Here is a 17,292-nt window from a genome sequence, read left to right as displayed (position 1 = left end):
CCTCTCTCTTTCTATTCCCACCCCTGTGTCTCTGACAACAAAATTATTAATAAAAATAGCAAGTACAAAGTAAAGACTAAAAAGGTTTCTATTGGATTTTCAATCCAAGATATCTATTCTTTGATCAATTTTATTCAAAATTAACTCGAAAAATAGTAACAAAAGTTTAGCTCAAAATCTGAAGTATTTAAATGATGAATGAATCACTAGATACCCAGAATTCCCTTTCTGAAAAAGAAGCTTGTCTTTCTGAAAAAGACATCCTGGATTCCAAAGTTTTCTTTCTAAGTAAGACGTTACTCTTTCTACAATAAGATCAGCAGTAAAATATTATTAAGTTATAAAAAAAAAAATTAAATAATAGAAAGAAAAAGAGTGAAAAAAAAAAAGTTTCAAACTAATTTTTGATTTGAAATTTTAATCCATTTTCAATAACTTTTAAGGTCTTTGCAAATATACAGGGTGTGCAAGAAAAAGTGGTACAGTATTTTTAGAAGTTTTTTTAAATTCCAAAAATGTTAGAAATGTTGTTTTTTGTTCTTTTTTGCTAGATATTAGTGTTACACACTGTGTTGCATCATATAGGTGTTCATGCTATGGTAATAATGGTATTGTATTTAAGATTAATATTATATTTGAATGTTTTATTGCATTTTAGAATAACATGCAAATAAGCAAACAAGATTTGGTTGCAATTTATGCTATTTATCATGAAAAACATTGAGGTGTAATTCGCATTTGTAAATTCTTTGCAAATAAAAATTGGAGTATTCAACCAGTAAATCGTGTATTACAACGTATTCGACAAACAGGTGTTGCAGATAGACGAATTGGTATTGGTAGTGTTAATACACCAGAAAACAGAGGCAATGTGAGCCATTTGATAGCTAGTCCTGTTGGTTCACCTAGGAAACATTTATCGCCAAGGATAATAACTGGAATATCACATTCATCTGTTCGTAGAATTGTTAAACCTTTGAATTACTATAAAGATAGATTTCCTATTCATCAAGTTCAGAACATTTTCTTTACAGATGAAAAGATTTTCACTGTGGAAACTGCAAAAAATACTCAAAATAACAGAGTGTATTTTGAAGTAGACAAAAAATTTGATGTGCCTAGTGAAAATCTTTGCAATGCACGGAGTCATTTCTCAAAAAGTGTTATGGCCAGTCTTGGTGTCACTAAACACCATAAAGGATTAAATAATTTCAATGAACCAGGCACCAAAATTGATGCTCAATATTACCAAAATATTATTCTTCAGCAATGTTTACTGCCTGACTGCGAGCAAATTTTTGGTAATCACCGCTACACTTTTCAAAAAGATTCTGCTCCATCACATCATGCAAGAAGCATGATAACGTTTTTAAGGAGTAAAGTTCCTTCTCTTATTTCACCAGATGAATGGCCCTTAAACTTGCCTGACCTTAACCCAATAGACTATTTGATTTGGAAAATACTACAGGAGAAAGTGTATAAGGGAGTGGAAATAAGGTACGAAGCTCACTTGTGTGAATAAATTTTATATTGTTGGGATCGTGTGAGACAAGATACTACTGCAAAAGGAATTGATCAATGACGTGCAAGACTGCAAAAATGCATCGAGCAGCAAGGAGGGTATTTTGAACAATTTTTCACTTGAACATTCTGGATACTGTAATTATTTGTATATTACTCAGTACTCACAATTATGCTTCTTACTGTTATTCACTTTTTTGTAAGTGTTGTAGTTTCAAAAAAAAAAATTGTACCACTTTTTCTGGCACACCCTATTTATACAGACACATACATTTACTGATATCACATCTAAAACTTTATTGTATCCCAGAGTAAAGTTTTTGATTCAATGATGTCTTTTAGCCATTTTTCATAAAGTATAGGATCTCCAGGTCTAAAACAAAATAAAAATAAATAAAATTACCACTGATAAAAACTAATCCATATCTCTAGGGAGGATCTTCTTAATATTTATTTTCCTATGAAGAAGTTATCGAAATAAAAAAAAATGAAAAAAGTCTTTTATTAAATAAGCATAGCAAAACAATTTGTGTACTTCTTTTTCATCAAAAACTACTTGTAAATAACTGATTAACTTCTAAATTGAGATTATCAAGTGATATTGTCATTAAAAAAATGAAACTGGAAAAAATTCTAGAAAACTTTTTTAATGGCCTCTTGAATAGGAAACACATGTTAAACCCCAAAAGGAGAAACATTTTTATTTCACAATAAATCTAGCTTTTACAGAAAGTTATAGTTAAATTGAGTTTATAAAACCTTAATTATTATTGACATTATTATATTTCATAAATTCATTTAAAAATATTATACACTCTAAATCAGTAAGCCAATCAGTAAACAAAAACAACTTTAGTAGATGCTGTTTATCTTAAGGAATGTTTTAACTTTTAACAGTAAAGATAAGTATTGTATACAAATCCTTTCAAAACATATTACATATATGAAATTGTGTCAATAATTTACAGATAAAAAGTTCCTTTTAGCATACTTCATACAGGCAAACAAAACACAGCGAGCAATTTCAGTTTACTTTCAAACCTGTGTTTCATGTATATGTTATAAGTTTTTAATGGCATTTATCTACTCTTTACAGTCTAATAACCTATTATCAATATTTGCATTATAAAAATAAAATAAATAGGCAAGAAAAATAATAATGATTTATGAAAAAGGCAAAAATAAATTTACCTATTAACTACACTGCTTGTTTCAAATACAAAGTAGACATTTACTGGAAAATTCTAAATATTAAAACTTATACTATTTGCATTGGAAAAATACTTTGGAAATTGGAAAAATATATTGGAAAAATCATTTTTCAACTTGTAATACTTTGATCACTCTAGTAGTAGCTTTTAACTATCAAATACCAGCAATTATTTGATAAGATATCTATATAGTCAATACAAACCTTAGGTTTTACTGTACTAACTTCAATTATAAAATATACTGATGCAGTTGCACGAGCAATTGGTTTCCTTCGAGTTGGTATACTCCACTGGACCTTGTACCTAAACCTTTTACTATAAATCTTTGCATCTTCTGACACAAATTCTACACAATATAGAAAATTGCAAGATATTCCCCAAGTCTGAAAAAAACAGTCTTAATGTATATAATAATTAATACAATGATACATTTTGCGCATCAATAAGTTTAATTAGCTTACAAACCGAAATAAATTCTTCTATCTTCGTTTTTCCATTGTCTATTGAAAATTCGTCAATTGTCATCCAGTTGGCTTTTGCGTTATTAATGGTACAAGATACATCATTAATTGAAACGTCCCTGATGTCTTGAATACCAACGTATTGTTTAAAAGAATTTTTTATTAAACTGTCAATTAACAAATTTGCTTCTTTGGTGTATGCTTCCTCTTTTTCATGATCCATGCCAATTTAAGTTTTAAAAATAAGGGTTTTTTGTTTTGTTTACATTTTCACACTTGGTCGATTGGGCTTTTTATTGACTGCCTCCATAACAACACAGAAATAAAAATGGTAGCTTAAACCTAAAACTATACTTCACAAAAATTGAGTGTACGATACAGCAACTTAGTGCTACTTGATGCTTTTAAAATCAATTGCATCTAGACAAATTTATTTGATTTTTTCAATTGCATTAAAATTATTTGGCAAAATGTTTTGGTGCAATGAGAAACAACAAAAACACTTTTTCTTTTACGAAATTTCTCTTATAATGTTTCTTCAAAATTTCTTTTAAAATGTCTATAATTTTTTCAAACACCAAAATTAACTTAATTTATTTTAAAACGAAAACAAAGAGCGTTTATTTTTAAATAATTCAAAATTTATAATTTTTTTTTTCTTTTTAAACGAAAGGGAGAGATGTTCTAAGAGACAAATAAATTACCGAACCGTAAGATTGAAGGAATTTAAAAAAACAAAAACGAGCGTATGCCTGCCGGATTGTAGCAATATTCAAATTGAAAAATATATGCAAGATTTTCTAAATATATATTCAATCTTTTTCAAATATATTCAATCTTTTTCAAATATATATTCAATCTTTTTCAAATATGTTCAATCTTTTTCAAATATATATTCAATCTTTTTCAAATATGTTCAATCTTTTTCAAATATATATTCAATCTTTTTCAAATATATTCAATCTTTTTCAAATATATTCAATCTTTTTCAAATATATTCAATCTTTTTCAAATATATTCAATCTTTTTCAAATATATTCAATATTCCTGGGGAGAACGCGGCCAATCGGCTTTTGGTTGAACAAAACATTGTCAACATTTAAAAATACTTTAATAATATTATTAGAAAAAGCGTGTAGTTATAAAAAGCAGTTATACCGATATGGATAGTTATAGCAAAGTTGCATCTTTGTTAGAGGAAGCTTCTATTCTTCTTCGCACAAATCAAAGCACAAATATCAGCAGGCCACAATCGGAACTCACAATAACCTCCACATTACAAAGAGCTAGAGGAATGCTCAATGAAAGTGGTTCATCGGGTATTTTTAGGCGCCTTAATAGAAACGATAGATTAAGGTCGTCAGCACCATACAGTAGCAATATAGGCAACCACATAGGCAATCAAAATAAATCAAAGAAAATGACAAAAACATTAGAATTTGCACTAATTTCATCTACAGAAAATGATGAAGAACAATTCCTAAAATGGGATTCTGTAATTGCAAATGGAATTTTGATTATCAATGAATTCGATAGTGAACAAATAATAAGAGAGAAAATAAAGGAGTCGTTGCATGAAAAATTTCCTTTGCTGGGTTCAGATGAATTCGATTTTGTTAAAGTATCACGAAAAAAAATATCAAAATTAAATAAATGCTCAAATATTGATTACTCATATGATGTTGTAAAAAAACTAGCTGGACAAGGGCTTTTATATTTACAGCTAAAAGAACAATGCAATGATCATCAAATGATCATTCCAACGGAAGTTATTGAAATTCCATCAGCTTCATTTGTATCAAAAAGTTCACAACTAACAGATCAAGAAGATGTTAATGAAGTTGATATACAGGAAATAAAAGAACTTACATCAGCTTCATTTGTAGCAAAAGGTTCAGTTGATAAAAATATATATATTGAAATTGATTTTGAAAACCAAAAAATTAAGGAAATTAAAGAAAATAATCTTCAGGATCCAATAGAAATTTTAAGGTTTCTTCAAAAAACAATGATCAAGGGCAGAGTTCAAGATATAGAAAACATTGATGAAAACACGGATAAAGATTCGGAGACAAACTTTATTTGTATCGATCGACAAAATATTTTAATGTCAACATTTGCTGAATTAGAATCCGTTGAAAATTTTTTAATTACATTTGAAGTTGACTTTTATGGGAGAACTAGCTAAGGATTATGGTGGTCCAAGGAGAGAGTGGATACGAGAATGCAATAGAATGATTAAAGAGAGATTATTTGATAGTGGTTTGAGAGAACTCTTTGCTGAGGAATATTACTTTGTAGGTTTGTTAATTGGTATTGCACTCTTTCAAGGAGGGCAGCTACCAACATATTTACCAGACAGCATCATTATTAAGATCACCGAAAAATACAGCAGATATTTGTATATCTAATATACAAAAAGGTTTAAACAAGTTTAATTTGATAAGGTTTTTCAAAGAGTTTCCACAATTACTTGAATTATTAAGACCTTCAAAAGTACAATTCACAGCAAAAATGCTTTTAAAATTATTGAAGCCAAAATTTTCATCAGAAGGGTCGACAGCTTTAGTTAAAGAAAAAGAGATTTATTCTATGTTTGTGAAATATGTCAGAGAGGTAAGTTTTTTTTAAATGTAAAACAGTGATCACTGTGATGTTTTAGATGTTACATATAATATATTATTTAGGTTGCCAGTGGTAGAAGAGAGTGTGTTTCATTGGCAAATATTCTTTCTTTCGTCACTGGAGCTTCAGAAGAGCCTCTACTTGGGTTTGCATTGCAACCGTCTGTTGAATTTATTCCTACTATTGAAGCTGATGAAAAAGTAAAAGATCTATTATATTTAATAAAATAGTAGTATTTAACTGAAAGATTTTGCTCATACTCAAAATAAATATCGGAATAATTTATTTCATTCAAATTTAGTTTGTTATCGGAAACTAAATTATAATTTGAAAGATGTATATTATTAAAATATTATTTTTATAGTCTGTCAAGTCATGTTATCCAGCTACTGGTAATATGTAATCTAGTACAACCTGATTCATGTTAACATCAGGTAGGGCATTTAATTGTAAAAATGTTGCTTTAACTTTTCTATAATGGTTTTTAAGTGTCACTATGAAGTGGTTTGGATGGTTCTTCATAGTTTATGGTTTTTAGATTTCTTCATAATACAAAACTTGCAAAATTAAAAAACATAAAAAAGGGCAACTTTGGCCCTGCATGTTTCTGCATGACTTTGTTTCACAATATATATTTTGTTTTAAAATGTTTATATTCTCTACCATAACAGTGTTCCCACAGTCCTGCAATGTCCGGGACTAGTATCCTAGAAAGTCCTGGGATTTTTCTTTTTTTTTCTCAAAAATCCTGGAAAAGCCCTGGAATTTTTAAAGTGTAGGGGAAGTTCGTGTACCGAGGGCCACGTATTTTCAACGTCAAAGTTTAATGCTCTGCACTTGTCTAAAAATTGTAAAACTGATATGATCAAATGTATATACCAATTACTTTCTATTGATATAAGTATATTGACTTAAATAAAAAAGTTCCGCCATATAGAGGGGTTTGAAAAAAATTGGCCATAGGTACAGTGAGCTTTTTTTTAATTGTATCCAATTTAATTGTAGACCAAATGTGACCAATTTTTAATTGGCCACCAGCTATTGTACCTAGGATAATTTAGGTGCAAAGTGGGACAAAACCACCCCAGTTTACTTTAATTAGTGTGATTTCTATAATAAGCTAAAAACATAAACAAGAATAATTTGCAAGATCTTGAAATTTTTTTAATAAATATGCAAAAATGTGTGTAAAAAAACTCCATGCTTGGATTTATGATGTAATTTTTCAAAAAATATTTGAAGGTTATTTTCATAAAAAATTGTTTTTTTAAATAAAAATAATAAAACTAGACATTCTTAAGTGTTGCAAGTTATAATAATATTTTTATTTTTGTTCATTTATAGGATCAGAAGACACATGAAGCATATATGTATATACCAACTGCACATACTTGCTCTAATTGTTTAGTTTTGCCGCGTGGCTCGCTGTTATGCAAGCTTCCAGCTAATAACGACCTTTTTGATGTTTATGACATGGCATTTACTAATAACTTTTTTGGAACAATATGATTTTGCAATATGTTTGATGATATTTTTACATGTTCATATATGAAGTCTTACCAAGTAATATATAATATTTGAGAGAAACGCTAATCTTTTTTTTTCCAAGTCTCTGGTTTACCCTCTAAAAATATTAAGAGACCGTCTAGAACGAATGCAAAAATTTAAAAAGTAACCCTATTATGGATAATTTCCATTTAGTAGCAAATGAATATATTGCTTGATTTGAATATAGGCTCAAAACGAATTACATGGAAGTAAAAAAATATAGCACTCTCGAGTCCTTAATAAACAACCCCCCCCCCCCCCCATTTCCACTGTGCCGTTTATTCCCACCCCACTTGTATTCTGGACTCGAGAGTATAGATACAAAGGATTCTATTCAGTAGAAACTATTCTTTACACATAAACAAGCAGCTAATACAAAATAAAATAGAACAAGAAGTTAAATTCATCTGAAATTATAAATAAGATTCAAATTTTTCCACCACAAGTGCAAAGGCTTCTATGTAAATGTCGATTGCCATTTCAGTGGATTCTTTAGACATATCTATTGAATTTCTGACGAATGCTTCAATATCAATTCTATTCGGAATACTAACTGAGTTAACAACAACATTGTTTAAATCGTGAGATAAAGGGCCGTCAACATCTACTCCATAGATATTAAAATCATTTATATCATTTTCAGTTTCATCTCTTGACATAGGATTGTCAATATTTATCATTCCCATAGTCCATATTTGATTGGGAGTCCAATTTTCTTCTGTAGATAAACGATGGTCGTTGTACATAAGTTTAAACTCTTTCAAGGAAAGATTTATTCTTTCTAAATAAACTATATGCAGTGTGAACATGTGAATTGGATTTTCAATATCTAAAATGCCGCTCTGTTCCATAGCATAAAAAGTGTAATAAAAAGGTAACACGACGCATCGAAACACATCTCTCCATAACCTCTCTATTCTTTGATTTCTTGTGGAAGATCCAGCTAAAAAACTCCCTCTGCCATGACCTCTTCTTGCAATCATTTCATCACATATAAGAACATTTTCTACCCCAAAGTCTACTCTTATTCTTGAAGGCGTTGAAAACTCGCTTGTCGCATTTAAAAAAAGATTTAACACCGTTTCTGCTAAATTATTTGTATTGGCTTCCAAAAACATTACTTTCCTTGATTTACCATCAATGCACCCATGTATTACGAATTTCCAACGAATTAGAGAGTGATGTCCATCTATATGCCATAAAGAATTTGGCCATGGTACATAATAAGATCGCCTTCTAACCAATGCTCCCCATCGCAATGCAGTATTCCTATGATCCACTCTGTTTAAACTAGAGCGGATTCTTCTTCTTTGTATATGGTAACCTTTTGATCTAAAATAACCAGATAATAATGGTTCCCCTGTTGCTACACCGTGACGAGATATGTATTCAGCTATAATTCTGTCTATTTCGTGGTCATTGATGTTGCTAAAACGACCTGTTTTGTTTAAATTAAGTTCATTTACTCTGCGATGAACTGTCCAACGTGAAACACCTAAAACCTTCGATGCAACATTCCAAGAAAAACCCAAACACTTAAATTCTTTTAGAACATTTTTTGGAATTTCGTACTTTGGCCTTCCAGGGGTTTTACTATATAACACATTAATATTGATACTGCAGTATTTTGAAGATTTTTCATGATAATAAAGGGAAAGCATTTTCCGAATCTCCAAAAATATATATAATATACTTTCTATTCTTTCTTTGTTGTTTAAATCACCAATAAACTCTTCATTAAAACTGTTCAATACTGGAATAAGTTGATCGATTAAATCAATATGCTGTAATAATAACGGCAAATAATCACCACAAGTGGTTTTTCCAATAAAAGATTCAACTTCATCTAGAAAAAATATTAAATTTTTATATAGATCTGCACCCATGTCTTTTTCAATGATTTCGGTCGCCATTGTTTTTGTTTGTGTTTAATTTTTTTGTTTGCCATTAATTGTAGTTATTATCCTTCTATTTACGCGCGTAAATTGCTTTATCCCAGGAATATTGAATATATTTGAAAAAGATTGAATATATTTGAAAAAGATTGAATATATTTGAAAAAGATTGAATATATTTGAAAAAGATTGAATATATTTGAAAAAGATTGAATATTTATTTGAAAAAGATTGAACATTTTTGAAAAAGATTGAATATATATTTGAAAAAGATTGAATATATATTTAGAAAATATTGCATATATTTTTCAATTTGAATATTGCTACAATCCGGCAGGCATACGAGCGTGAATGACGGTGTTTTATCGACCGCGTGTTTTGCTTCAAACCTGTAATAGCTGCTGTTTATAAATCTATTTTTAAAAATTCTTATCTTTGATATTTAAATGCTAATAAAAACATATTTACTTTTTTGTCGAAAAAGTTCTAAAATGGGGGATCGAGAAAAAAGAGATTATTTTCCCCATGAACCAATTTTTGTATTCATAAACTACATTAGTAAAACAGAAATTCTTGTAAATAAATCCACGAAATACGGTTTAAATTTATTAAAGTATAGATCCATAGCAAACGAGAAACAATTTAAATGTAAGAAAATTTTGGCTGTCAGAAACATTAACGGTAAAGAATTAAAAAAAAAAAAAAACAAGCCACAAGTGACATAAAATAAAACATGAAAATTAAGCTCAGTTCAAAAAACTTTGTGTAGACGAAGACGAATCACTCAAAATTAAAGCGAATATTTCTTTAAAAATACATTGCGACTATGTAAGGAGATAAAGAAATATCAAAGTAAACAAACTCATGGAAAATATAGTGTACTCATATAAAAGGCCTACAAGATCTCCCTAAATATGAAAATAATACTAGATTTTTAATCAAACATTTTTTCGAAAGTTTCCAATTCTATCTACCTATTATAAATCCTAGGTTGTAATCTATCTAAATACCGACTTATTAAGTCATAGCGTCATTTTTTTGTCTATTAACAATCTCATTTCTCAGGCGCAACAAAAAATAAAAAACTCATAAGCAATAAAAAAAAAAAATTATCAACTCAAAGGAATGTCCTTCAGTTTGATGCTTTCTGCGCTTGAGTATACTCGTCATAACTTACTAAAATTTTCTCACTTCGATAGCGAGTGAGTTTAATGGAACTACGGAGTTCATCTGTAATCGTATTCCAGTAACCTGCTTTCCTCATCAATGAGTCGATTGCTTGAACTTGATTCCAATCTAAAATATAAAATTAACTTTGTAAATATAAATGTAAAAATTGCAATTATGATACTAATATTGCAAATGTAAAAATCAATATTGCAAATACAAACATTAGTATTGCAAATATAAACAAATATAAATATTAGAAATATAAATATTAATATTGCAACTAAAAATAAAATTACTTTCTCAAAAAAAAGCTTTTAAAAGGAAAATAAAAATTTCTGAAATAATCAAAGTATTACTTGAATATATAAAGTAATCGAGTATCAAATAAATGAAAAGGCCCATTAAAGAGGCGAACTAATATTCATATATATATATATATATATATATATATATATATATATATATATATATATATATATATATATATATATATATATATATATGTATATATATGTATAACTATTATTATTATTATTATTATTATTATTATTATTATTATTATTATTATTATTATTATTATTATTATTATTATTATTATTATTATTATTATTATTATTATCATTATCATTATCATTATTATTATTATTATTATTATTATTATTATTATTATTATTATTATTATTATTATTATTATTATTATTATTATTATTATTATTATTATTATTATTATTATTATTATTATTATTATTATTATTATTATTATTTTTTCAAGCAATTCTCCTCAATGTTTTAAAATCAAAAAGTAAAATCATAAAGATAAAGAGTTAACAATTCAAAATAATTTACTTTGCTCATGCGCAACTTCTGGCAAGTATGTTGCACTCAACTTTCTTCCTCGTTCATTTAAAAATTCAATACGAATACCATGTATTCCAACCTAAAATGCAGACTGGAAATTACGTTTCTAGGATATTTATATGATCAATTTGTTTGTTAATTGTTTTTATGTTGTTGTTTTTTTTTTGAGTAAGTTTTAACTCTTTTCTGAATTCTCAGCAAAAAAACCCTTATAAAGCAAAAATGAAAATGAAAATATGAAAAACTAAAAAAAATAAGGTTTTTTTACTTTTATGTATGTAGTTACAGTTTTTAGTTACAGTTTTTAGTTACATTTTTTTTTAGTTAACTTTTTTTAAGTTAATTATACAACCTAAGATATAAAACATTAAAAATATAAAACATTAAAACTATACCTCCCAATCTAAATAATTCTTGTTTGCTTCAAAATTAGTTAACAATGATACACTGCAATGAAGATTAGGGACTTCTTCCAAGGAAACAGGGGAAAATCTGCTATCTCTTAAAGCACTAAAAATTCCATTTTAAAATTTGCAACACAATCACATATTGTATGAAAAACACCAAACAAAAAAGAAAACATTATTCTTCTATTACTTTAAATTTTGTGCATTTAATTTACATACATACTGATTACCACTTTAACATAAATACTGGTCATACAATGTTAAAGAACAGCCATCTTAAGTCATCATTGATATGAAACATTTAATAAATGACTAGTGCTTTATGTATGTATAAAATGATTAACTCATGAGCTACTTAAATATCAGCCTTACTAAATTCAGAAGAAAATGTGTCTTTTCATAGCCTGGACTCATTCATTAATTTTCTGTATAGAAAAAAATTCAAAAAGGAACACTAAAGTTAGAGCAGATTTTTAGAGTGCATGCTGTATGTATGTATGTATGTATGTATGTATGTATGTATGTATGTATGTATGTATGTATGTATGTATGTATGTATGTATGTATGTATGTATGTATGTATGTATATATGTATGCATATATATGTATATCTATATATATATGTATATCTATATATATATGTATATCTATCTATCTATCTATCTATCTATCTATCTATCTATCTATCTATCTATCTATCTATCTATCTATCTATATATATATATATATATATATATATATATATATATATATATATATATATATATATATATTTATATTTATATATATATATATATATATATATATATATATATATATATATATATATATATATATATATATATATATATATATATATATATATATGAAGCTTTAACTGTACTTTGAGCTTGTTAAATAACTTATTTAATACTTATCTTTTTTAAACATTATTCTACACTTGAAGAATCTGAGAAGATTTTCTTCTGGGTGAAAAATACCATTTAAAAAGTACAACTCCAATAAAAAAGCCATGGTCTGGGGTGCTTTGCTACTTTATAGACTGGAAATTTTGTATTAGTTGAATGATTAATTAACAAATATAAGTATTGTTCCATTTCAGTTAACCAGCTACAACAAAGTAATTAATCTTTTTTTCCTGGTGGAAATCAGTTGTTTTAACAAAGACCCTGAATATAAATGGCAAGATTATTAACAAAACTTAGATATAAAATGTATTAATACCAAAATGTGAATGACTGAGCCAATTGCCTAACTTGGACCCCATTTAGAGTAGTTGTTTCATATTGGATAGAGTTTTCAAAGAAAGGAACCCCAGTAGTTGAGAAAAGATTTTCAAAACACTTTCAATAAAGACAGCTGGTTTGTTTGAAAAAAACAAACTAGCTGGCCTTATTGAAAGCATTCCTTTAAAATTACATTTTTTATTTTATCTTATTTTTTTTCAATACGAGAGATAAGTATTAAATAATGTGCTAAATATCAAATAACAAATTTAACAAGCTTGAAAGCAAATTAAAGTAAGATTTATAAAAATAAAACTCATTTTCTAACTGTTTTTATTATTGTCTTTTTTTTTTCAAAAACATTTGTCATGCACTGTATAAATGTAGTAAATACCAACCTTGATAAACTATATTCCTTTAATCCATCATGTAACTTTAGAGCCGAAAAGGTACCAATACAACCTCTTAGTCTCTTATCACTTCCTGCCTTCCAAGTTACAAATAAAGGACTAAAATAATGTGTTTGTTATTTGTACATGTATGTATATATATATATATATATATATATATATATATATATATATATATATATATATATATATATATATATATATATATATATATATATATATATATATATATATGTATATATATTTACATATATGTAAAAGGTGCAAGAAGTTGCACAGTTTTTACATTTTGAGAAAATAAAATTAAAAAAAACAAGTTTGAAGACTTATATAAGTTATATCTTATTTCATAATTTTTGAGTATAATAAGTAAGGCCTATTACTTAGAATGTAAGAACAATAAAAGTCTGGTTAAAGGTAAAATGCATGAAATTGGTGTTCTTTTGTGATATCACCAGTCTTCCCTTTGTAAATATAAATTTCAATTTAACCATCAAAATAACATGTTGTTTACAATGACTTCAAAAAATATAGTTGTAGAGTTGAATTTCCAAACTTTTTACCCAGAACTATAAATGTTAAAGATCAAGATCTCATGCCCCCAGTGTTTTTTTTTTCCTGTAACATTTTGTTTTAAAATGTTTACTTATTATTCAAAACATTTTGTTAATCTTTTATTCTGCCACTCCATGCCAACCCCCTCGCCCTCTGCTACCAGATAAAAACATAACATACGGCAGCTAGAGAAAGAAAAAAGCACATTACTTATGGTGTCTAAAAAAATTTTTTTAAATATTTTGCTTTGTAAATTATCATACTATATTCAAAATAAATTTCTTTTTTTTTTTCAATTATCTGTTAATCTAATTTAAACTTCACATCTGCTCTTACAATTCTGTTATTAATTCTTTTTGCCCAATTGGCCTTTGTAAAGCAAACCAAAAAGGATTGAAAACTTAAAAGTCAGCATAATTATATATACTATATGTACAGATAGAGAGTGAGTATTATATGTACACATATACAAAGTCAAATGCAAGAGCTGCATTGCTAGTTTTGACAAAGACATTACATCATGCCACTGCCTTTCTGATATAAAACACCTCTGCTTTGTCAAAGTAAAGCTCTATTTCTTGCAGATTCTTGATGAACTGAATTGCAAAAATATCTTTGTTTTCAAGTATAAAGGTGAGCTTGTATTATTTTGAGCATATATCCTTACAAAAATAACCAAAGCTGATGGTAAATTTTTCTATAGATGTTTTCCTGAAAACAAAAAGAAAAAAAAAACAAGTTTCCATGTCTTAATGTATCTATCTTAAAATCAGAGATTATAATAACTCACAAATAAGATTAAAAATATATGTATATTTGTAAATATATAAATCAAATATTATTCTTAACTAATCATCATTAGAGTACCTGTAAATTTCATGACAACCTTTATGTTCTGGGAAGTGCTTCTTGTGTACATATATATAATTGGTAAATTCCATTCCTCTGACAGATAAAGTCTCTGAGTATCTTGCTCAGAGTATCTTGCAAATCATAAAAAACTTACAATCCTCTATGATTTAATATAATAGATAACAAAATTTTCACAAATTTTTCTAAAAAGTCAAGCATCGGTGTATGTTTTCCTTGCAGGGTCATAGAGAAACTAGTAAAACATAACTGTTCAAGCAATATGATCAATATTAGTCTAATATTGATTATATTGCCTCACACACAAAATCACTTGTTTTGTTATTTTTAAGAGAGAAAATTGGATAAAATACATTTGTGAATTGGTGTATCAATTGTGTAAAAATTTATTAAAAGAATTAACTTGTAAATATTTTCATGTACTCACTAGCCTTAGCAAAAGACCCTCTTATTCTTTCTTATCCAGCTTTTCCAATACCAAAGATTGATAAAACAGGATTTATACAAACTGGAATCCTAACAAAACTCTTATCTATTGCCACATTGATGCAATAAAAGAACAAGTGGTCAATTATTTTTCCTCTGCCTGTTAACATCTTCATTTTCTACTAAAGACCTCAAACATTGAAGCAAGAAAACTGTCTTGTTGAACATTACTTTGTATTCTGTGCCAGTAAAAACTCACAATCTTTCATTGTCATTATTTGAAAACATTTATATTGCAAAAAAAGGAAAACCAACCATATATGATTATAAATATTCATATCTCCCTCTTTTGATTTTTTTTTGGGGGGGAGGGGAAGGGGGGGGGGAGGGGAAGGGGGGGGGGAGGGGAAGAGGGGAAGGGGATTTTTTGTAACATTTTCTCTTTTTCTTTTGAACAATTTTTTATCTTGGATTTTCTGTAAATCAAGATATTTACATTTTTCCACTATTCTAACAAATTTAAAAGTGGTTACTTCTCTGTAAAAAGATTTTGATTAGCTGCAAAGTAAGTAGTTATGAGCAGCACTCTATTACAGCTTATAGATTTAGACATTTTTACAGCTTGAAAGATCTAGACAGTTTACCTTTAGTTTACCCCCATCTGATATCTATTTATATATGCATAAATTTAGGTTTTACATAAACTTTTAAAAAATAATTTACATTTGTAATGATGCAGCAACATGCTTATTAAATAGTAGAAATTTTGCTGTAACTAAAAACATTAAAAAAAATTACTGATTTTTCCCTTGCACCATTTAAATACCCACACCCTGGTGAGCAAAAATATACATATAGCAGAGCTAATTTCATATAGCAAGTTTTCTGATTTAACTGAATTATTTATTTTTACAACAATGTACTTTGATAATTTTGTAATACAAGTAAATAAATTTGTATTACCAATACACACACACACACACACACACACACACACAGAGCAATTAACAGTATTCTAATGGATCCACTTTTAAGGCAAAAGTATACACATATTCAATGCTTATACCGTTAATTGTGTAATATATTTGAAAAACTCTTTGAATATATAAAACTGTTGCTTTATTACTTTTATAATCAAGATGAAGGTAAATCTTTTAATGAAATTTTTAAAAAGTATAAGTTGGCGACAGTATAAAAAATTCAAAAATTGCAACAAAGCAGGAAAGTGGGTATCCAAAAAACATTAATGAGAAAATAATGCTCAATAGTCCATAAAGCAAAGTCCAGTAGAAAAATATAAAAATCAATGTTAGATTTTGCTATAATTACTAGAGACATTACTGCTGAACCTGATCAGTAATTGTATCAAAAGAAAAGTTTTAAGTAGAGTTAGCTACACAGACTAATTTGATAGAAAAAAAAACCATTTGTCAGCAAAGTAAATAAAAAAAACAAACAGATTTTTTAAAAACTCAACTAAAACGGTTGTTCTAGGAAACTTTTATTTTTACTGATGAGTATCGTTTTGTTATTCAGGATCTGATGGCAGAACAAGAATTCAGCATAAACCAAATACTGTGCTAAATTTAAATGATATGGTTAGTACTAATAAATTACAAATAATAATTTTGTATTTGAAATAATAGAATACTAGTTTAGTGACCAAAATTCATATAATCTTACTATGCATCATTTGTAAATTTAGGAGACTTTGATTTTGGCAACTCAGTCCTTTGTAAATGACTAAGTAAAACATCGAAACAATAGTAAACCATGTCTTTAGACACAATCAATGTCAACTGAATTCCATTTAGAGTGTATGGGCTTTCATTTTCTTGAGCCCAACCATTTGACTGGTACTTTCCTCTTAATGTAGAAGTATTGCTTAATTGACTTTGATTTCGAACTTTTTCTTCCCTCTGTTTTTTTCCAACCATATCACTTCAGCTAGCAGCTATCAAAGTAGAACTCTTCATCAAGCTATACTTTGATTGTTAATACTAAATTCCTAGACCTGAGGTCCAGGAATTAATCAATCTCTTCTCTCGCCTTTAAAAGTACCACAGCCAAGAGCGAATATAAAAAAATTTTAATAGTTCGATTTGTAAG

General features: G+C 27.6%; 4 protein-coding genes and 1 pseudogene across 8 annotated transcripts; 2 read left to right on the top strand and 3 right to left on the bottom strand.

The window, feature by feature from the left end:
- Nucleotides 1-85: 85 nt before the first annotated feature.
- Nucleotides 86-3,879, bottom strand: LOC145191221 (A-kinase anchor protein 14-like). Of its 3 annotated transcripts, none has more exons than XM_090066143.1 (5): nucleotides 3,198-3,615; nucleotides 2,936-3,115; nucleotides 2,713-2,765; nucleotides 1,793-1,894; nucleotides 86-305 (listed from the first exon to the last, which is right to left on the bottom strand). In XM_090066143.1, exons 1-4 carry the CDS (start codon nucleotides 3,414-3,416, stop codon nucleotides 1,810-1,812), a joined length of 537 nt encoding a protein of 178 aa, XP_089922269.1. In that variant the 5' UTR covers nucleotides 3,417-3,615; the 3' UTR covers nucleotides 86-305; nucleotides 1,793-1,809. The 3 variants fall into 3 exon arrangements, with proteins under 3 accessions (XP_089922269.1, XP_089922270.1, XP_079924380.2); XM_090066144.1 differs by having other exon boundaries at nucleotides 86-284; XM_080068254.2 differs by lacking the exon at nucleotides 86-305 and having other exon boundaries at nucleotides 3,198-3,879.
- Nucleotides 3,880-4,305: 426 nt separating this feature from the next.
- Nucleotides 4,306-5,604, top strand: LOC149881808 (uncharacterized; annotated as a pseudogene). Its single transcript, XR_016444827.1, has one exon. The product of XR_016444827.1 is annotated as an uncharacterized LOC149881808 (transcript).
- LOC149881807 (uncharacterized) lies at nucleotides 5,359-7,405 on the top strand. The gene is made up of 3 exons (XM_090066122.1): nucleotides 5,359-5,809; nucleotides 5,881-6,018; nucleotides 7,163-7,405. Exons 1-3 carry the CDS (start codon nucleotides 5,708-5,710, stop codon nucleotides 7,325-7,327), a joined length of 405 nt encoding a protein of 134 aa, XP_089922248.1. The 5' UTR covers nucleotides 5,359-5,707; the 3' UTR covers nucleotides 7,328-7,405.
- Nucleotides 7,406-7,779: 374 nt separating this feature from the next.
- LOC149881806 (uncharacterized) lies at nucleotides 7,780-9,370 on the bottom strand. The gene has a single exon (XM_090065851.1). The coding sequence runs from the start codon at nucleotides 9,277-9,279 to the stop codon at nucleotides 7,780-7,782; it is 1,500 nt and encodes a 499-aa protein (XP_089921977.1). The 5' UTR covers nucleotides 9,280-9,370.
- Nucleotides 9,371-9,775: 405 nt separating this feature from the next.
- LOC145191220 (AMMECR1-like protein) lies at nucleotides 9,776-17,283 on the bottom strand. Of its 2 annotated transcripts, XM_090066132.1 has the most exons (6): nucleotides 16,867-17,273; nucleotides 16,661-16,763; nucleotides 13,321-13,431; nucleotides 11,685-11,799; nucleotides 11,278-11,368; nucleotides 9,776-10,557 (listed from the first exon to the last, which is right to left on the bottom strand). In XM_090066132.1, the coding sequence occupies exons 1-6, from the start codon at nucleotides 16,937-16,939 to the stop codon at nucleotides 10,394-10,396; spliced, it is 657 nt and encodes a 218-aa protein (XP_089922258.1). In that variant the 5' UTR covers nucleotides 16,940-17,273; the 3' UTR covers nucleotides 9,776-10,393. The 2 variants fall into 2 exon arrangements, with proteins under 2 accessions (XP_089922258.1, XP_089922257.1); XM_090066131.1 differs by lacking the exon at nucleotides 16,661-16,763 and having other exon boundaries at nucleotides 16,867-17,283.
- Nucleotides 17,284-17,292: the final 9 nt, after the last annotated feature.

Source organism: Hydra viridissima, unplaced genomic scaffold, assembly GCF_058129835.1.
Source record: "Hydra viridissima isolate aposymbiotic clone 2 unplaced genomic scaffold, HvirCarnegie_v1 scaffold_11, whole genome shotgun sequence".
NCBI lineage: Eukaryota > Metazoa > Cnidaria > Hydrozoa > Anthoathecata > Hydridae > Hydra > Hydra viridissima.
This window is presented reverse-complemented; position numbering and strand designations above follow the sequence as displayed.

What these genes read in the sequence shown, in the direction of transcription:
- LOC145191221 (XM_080068254.2), bottom strand. Translation starts at nt 3,416, where the DNA reads ATGGATCATGAAAAAGAGGAAGCATACACCAAAGAAGCAAATTTGTTA. An exon ending in AGATAGAAGAATTTATTTCG is followed by an intron (nt 3,116 to 3,197) that starts GTTTGTAAGCTA and finishes TGTTTTTTTCAG; the next exon opens with ACTTGGGGAATATCTTGCAA. An exon ending in ACAAGCAGTGTAGTTAATAG is followed by an intron (nt 1,895 to 2,712) that starts GTAAATTTATTT and finishes ATTTTGTTTTAG; the next exon opens with ACCTGGAGATCCTATACTTT.
- LOC149881807 (XM_090066122.1), top strand. Translation starts at nt 5,708, where the DNA reads ATGCTTTTAAAATTATTGAAGCCAAAATTTTCATCAGAAGGGTCGACA. An exon ending in TTGTGAAATATGTCAGAGAG is followed by an intron (nt 5,810 to 5,880) that starts GTAAGTTTTTTT and finishes TATATTATTTAG; the next exon opens with GTTGCCAGTGGTAGAAGAGA. An exon ending in CTATTGAAGCTGATGAAAAA is followed by an intron (nt 6,019 to 7,162) that starts GTAAAAGATCTA and finishes GTTCATTTATAG; the next exon opens with GATCAGAAGACACATGAAGC.
- LOC149881806 (XM_090065851.1), bottom strand. Translation starts at nt 9,279, where the DNA reads ATGGCGACCGAAATCATTGAAAAAGACATGGGTGCAGATCTATATAAA.
- LOC145191220 (XM_090066131.1), bottom strand. Translation starts at nt 17,120, where the DNA reads ATGGTTGGAAAAAAACAGAGGGAAGAAAAAGTTCGAAATCAAAGTCAA. An exon ending in AAATTTACAAATGATGCATA is followed by an intron (nt 13,432 to 16,866) that starts GTAAGATTATAT and finishes ACATTATTTTAG; the next exon opens with TCCTTTATTTGTAACTTGGA. An exon ending in AAGGAATATAGTTTATCAAG is followed by an intron (nt 11,800 to 13,320) that starts GTTGGTATTTAC and finishes TGGAATTTTTAG; the next exon opens with TGCTTTAAGAGATAGCAGAT.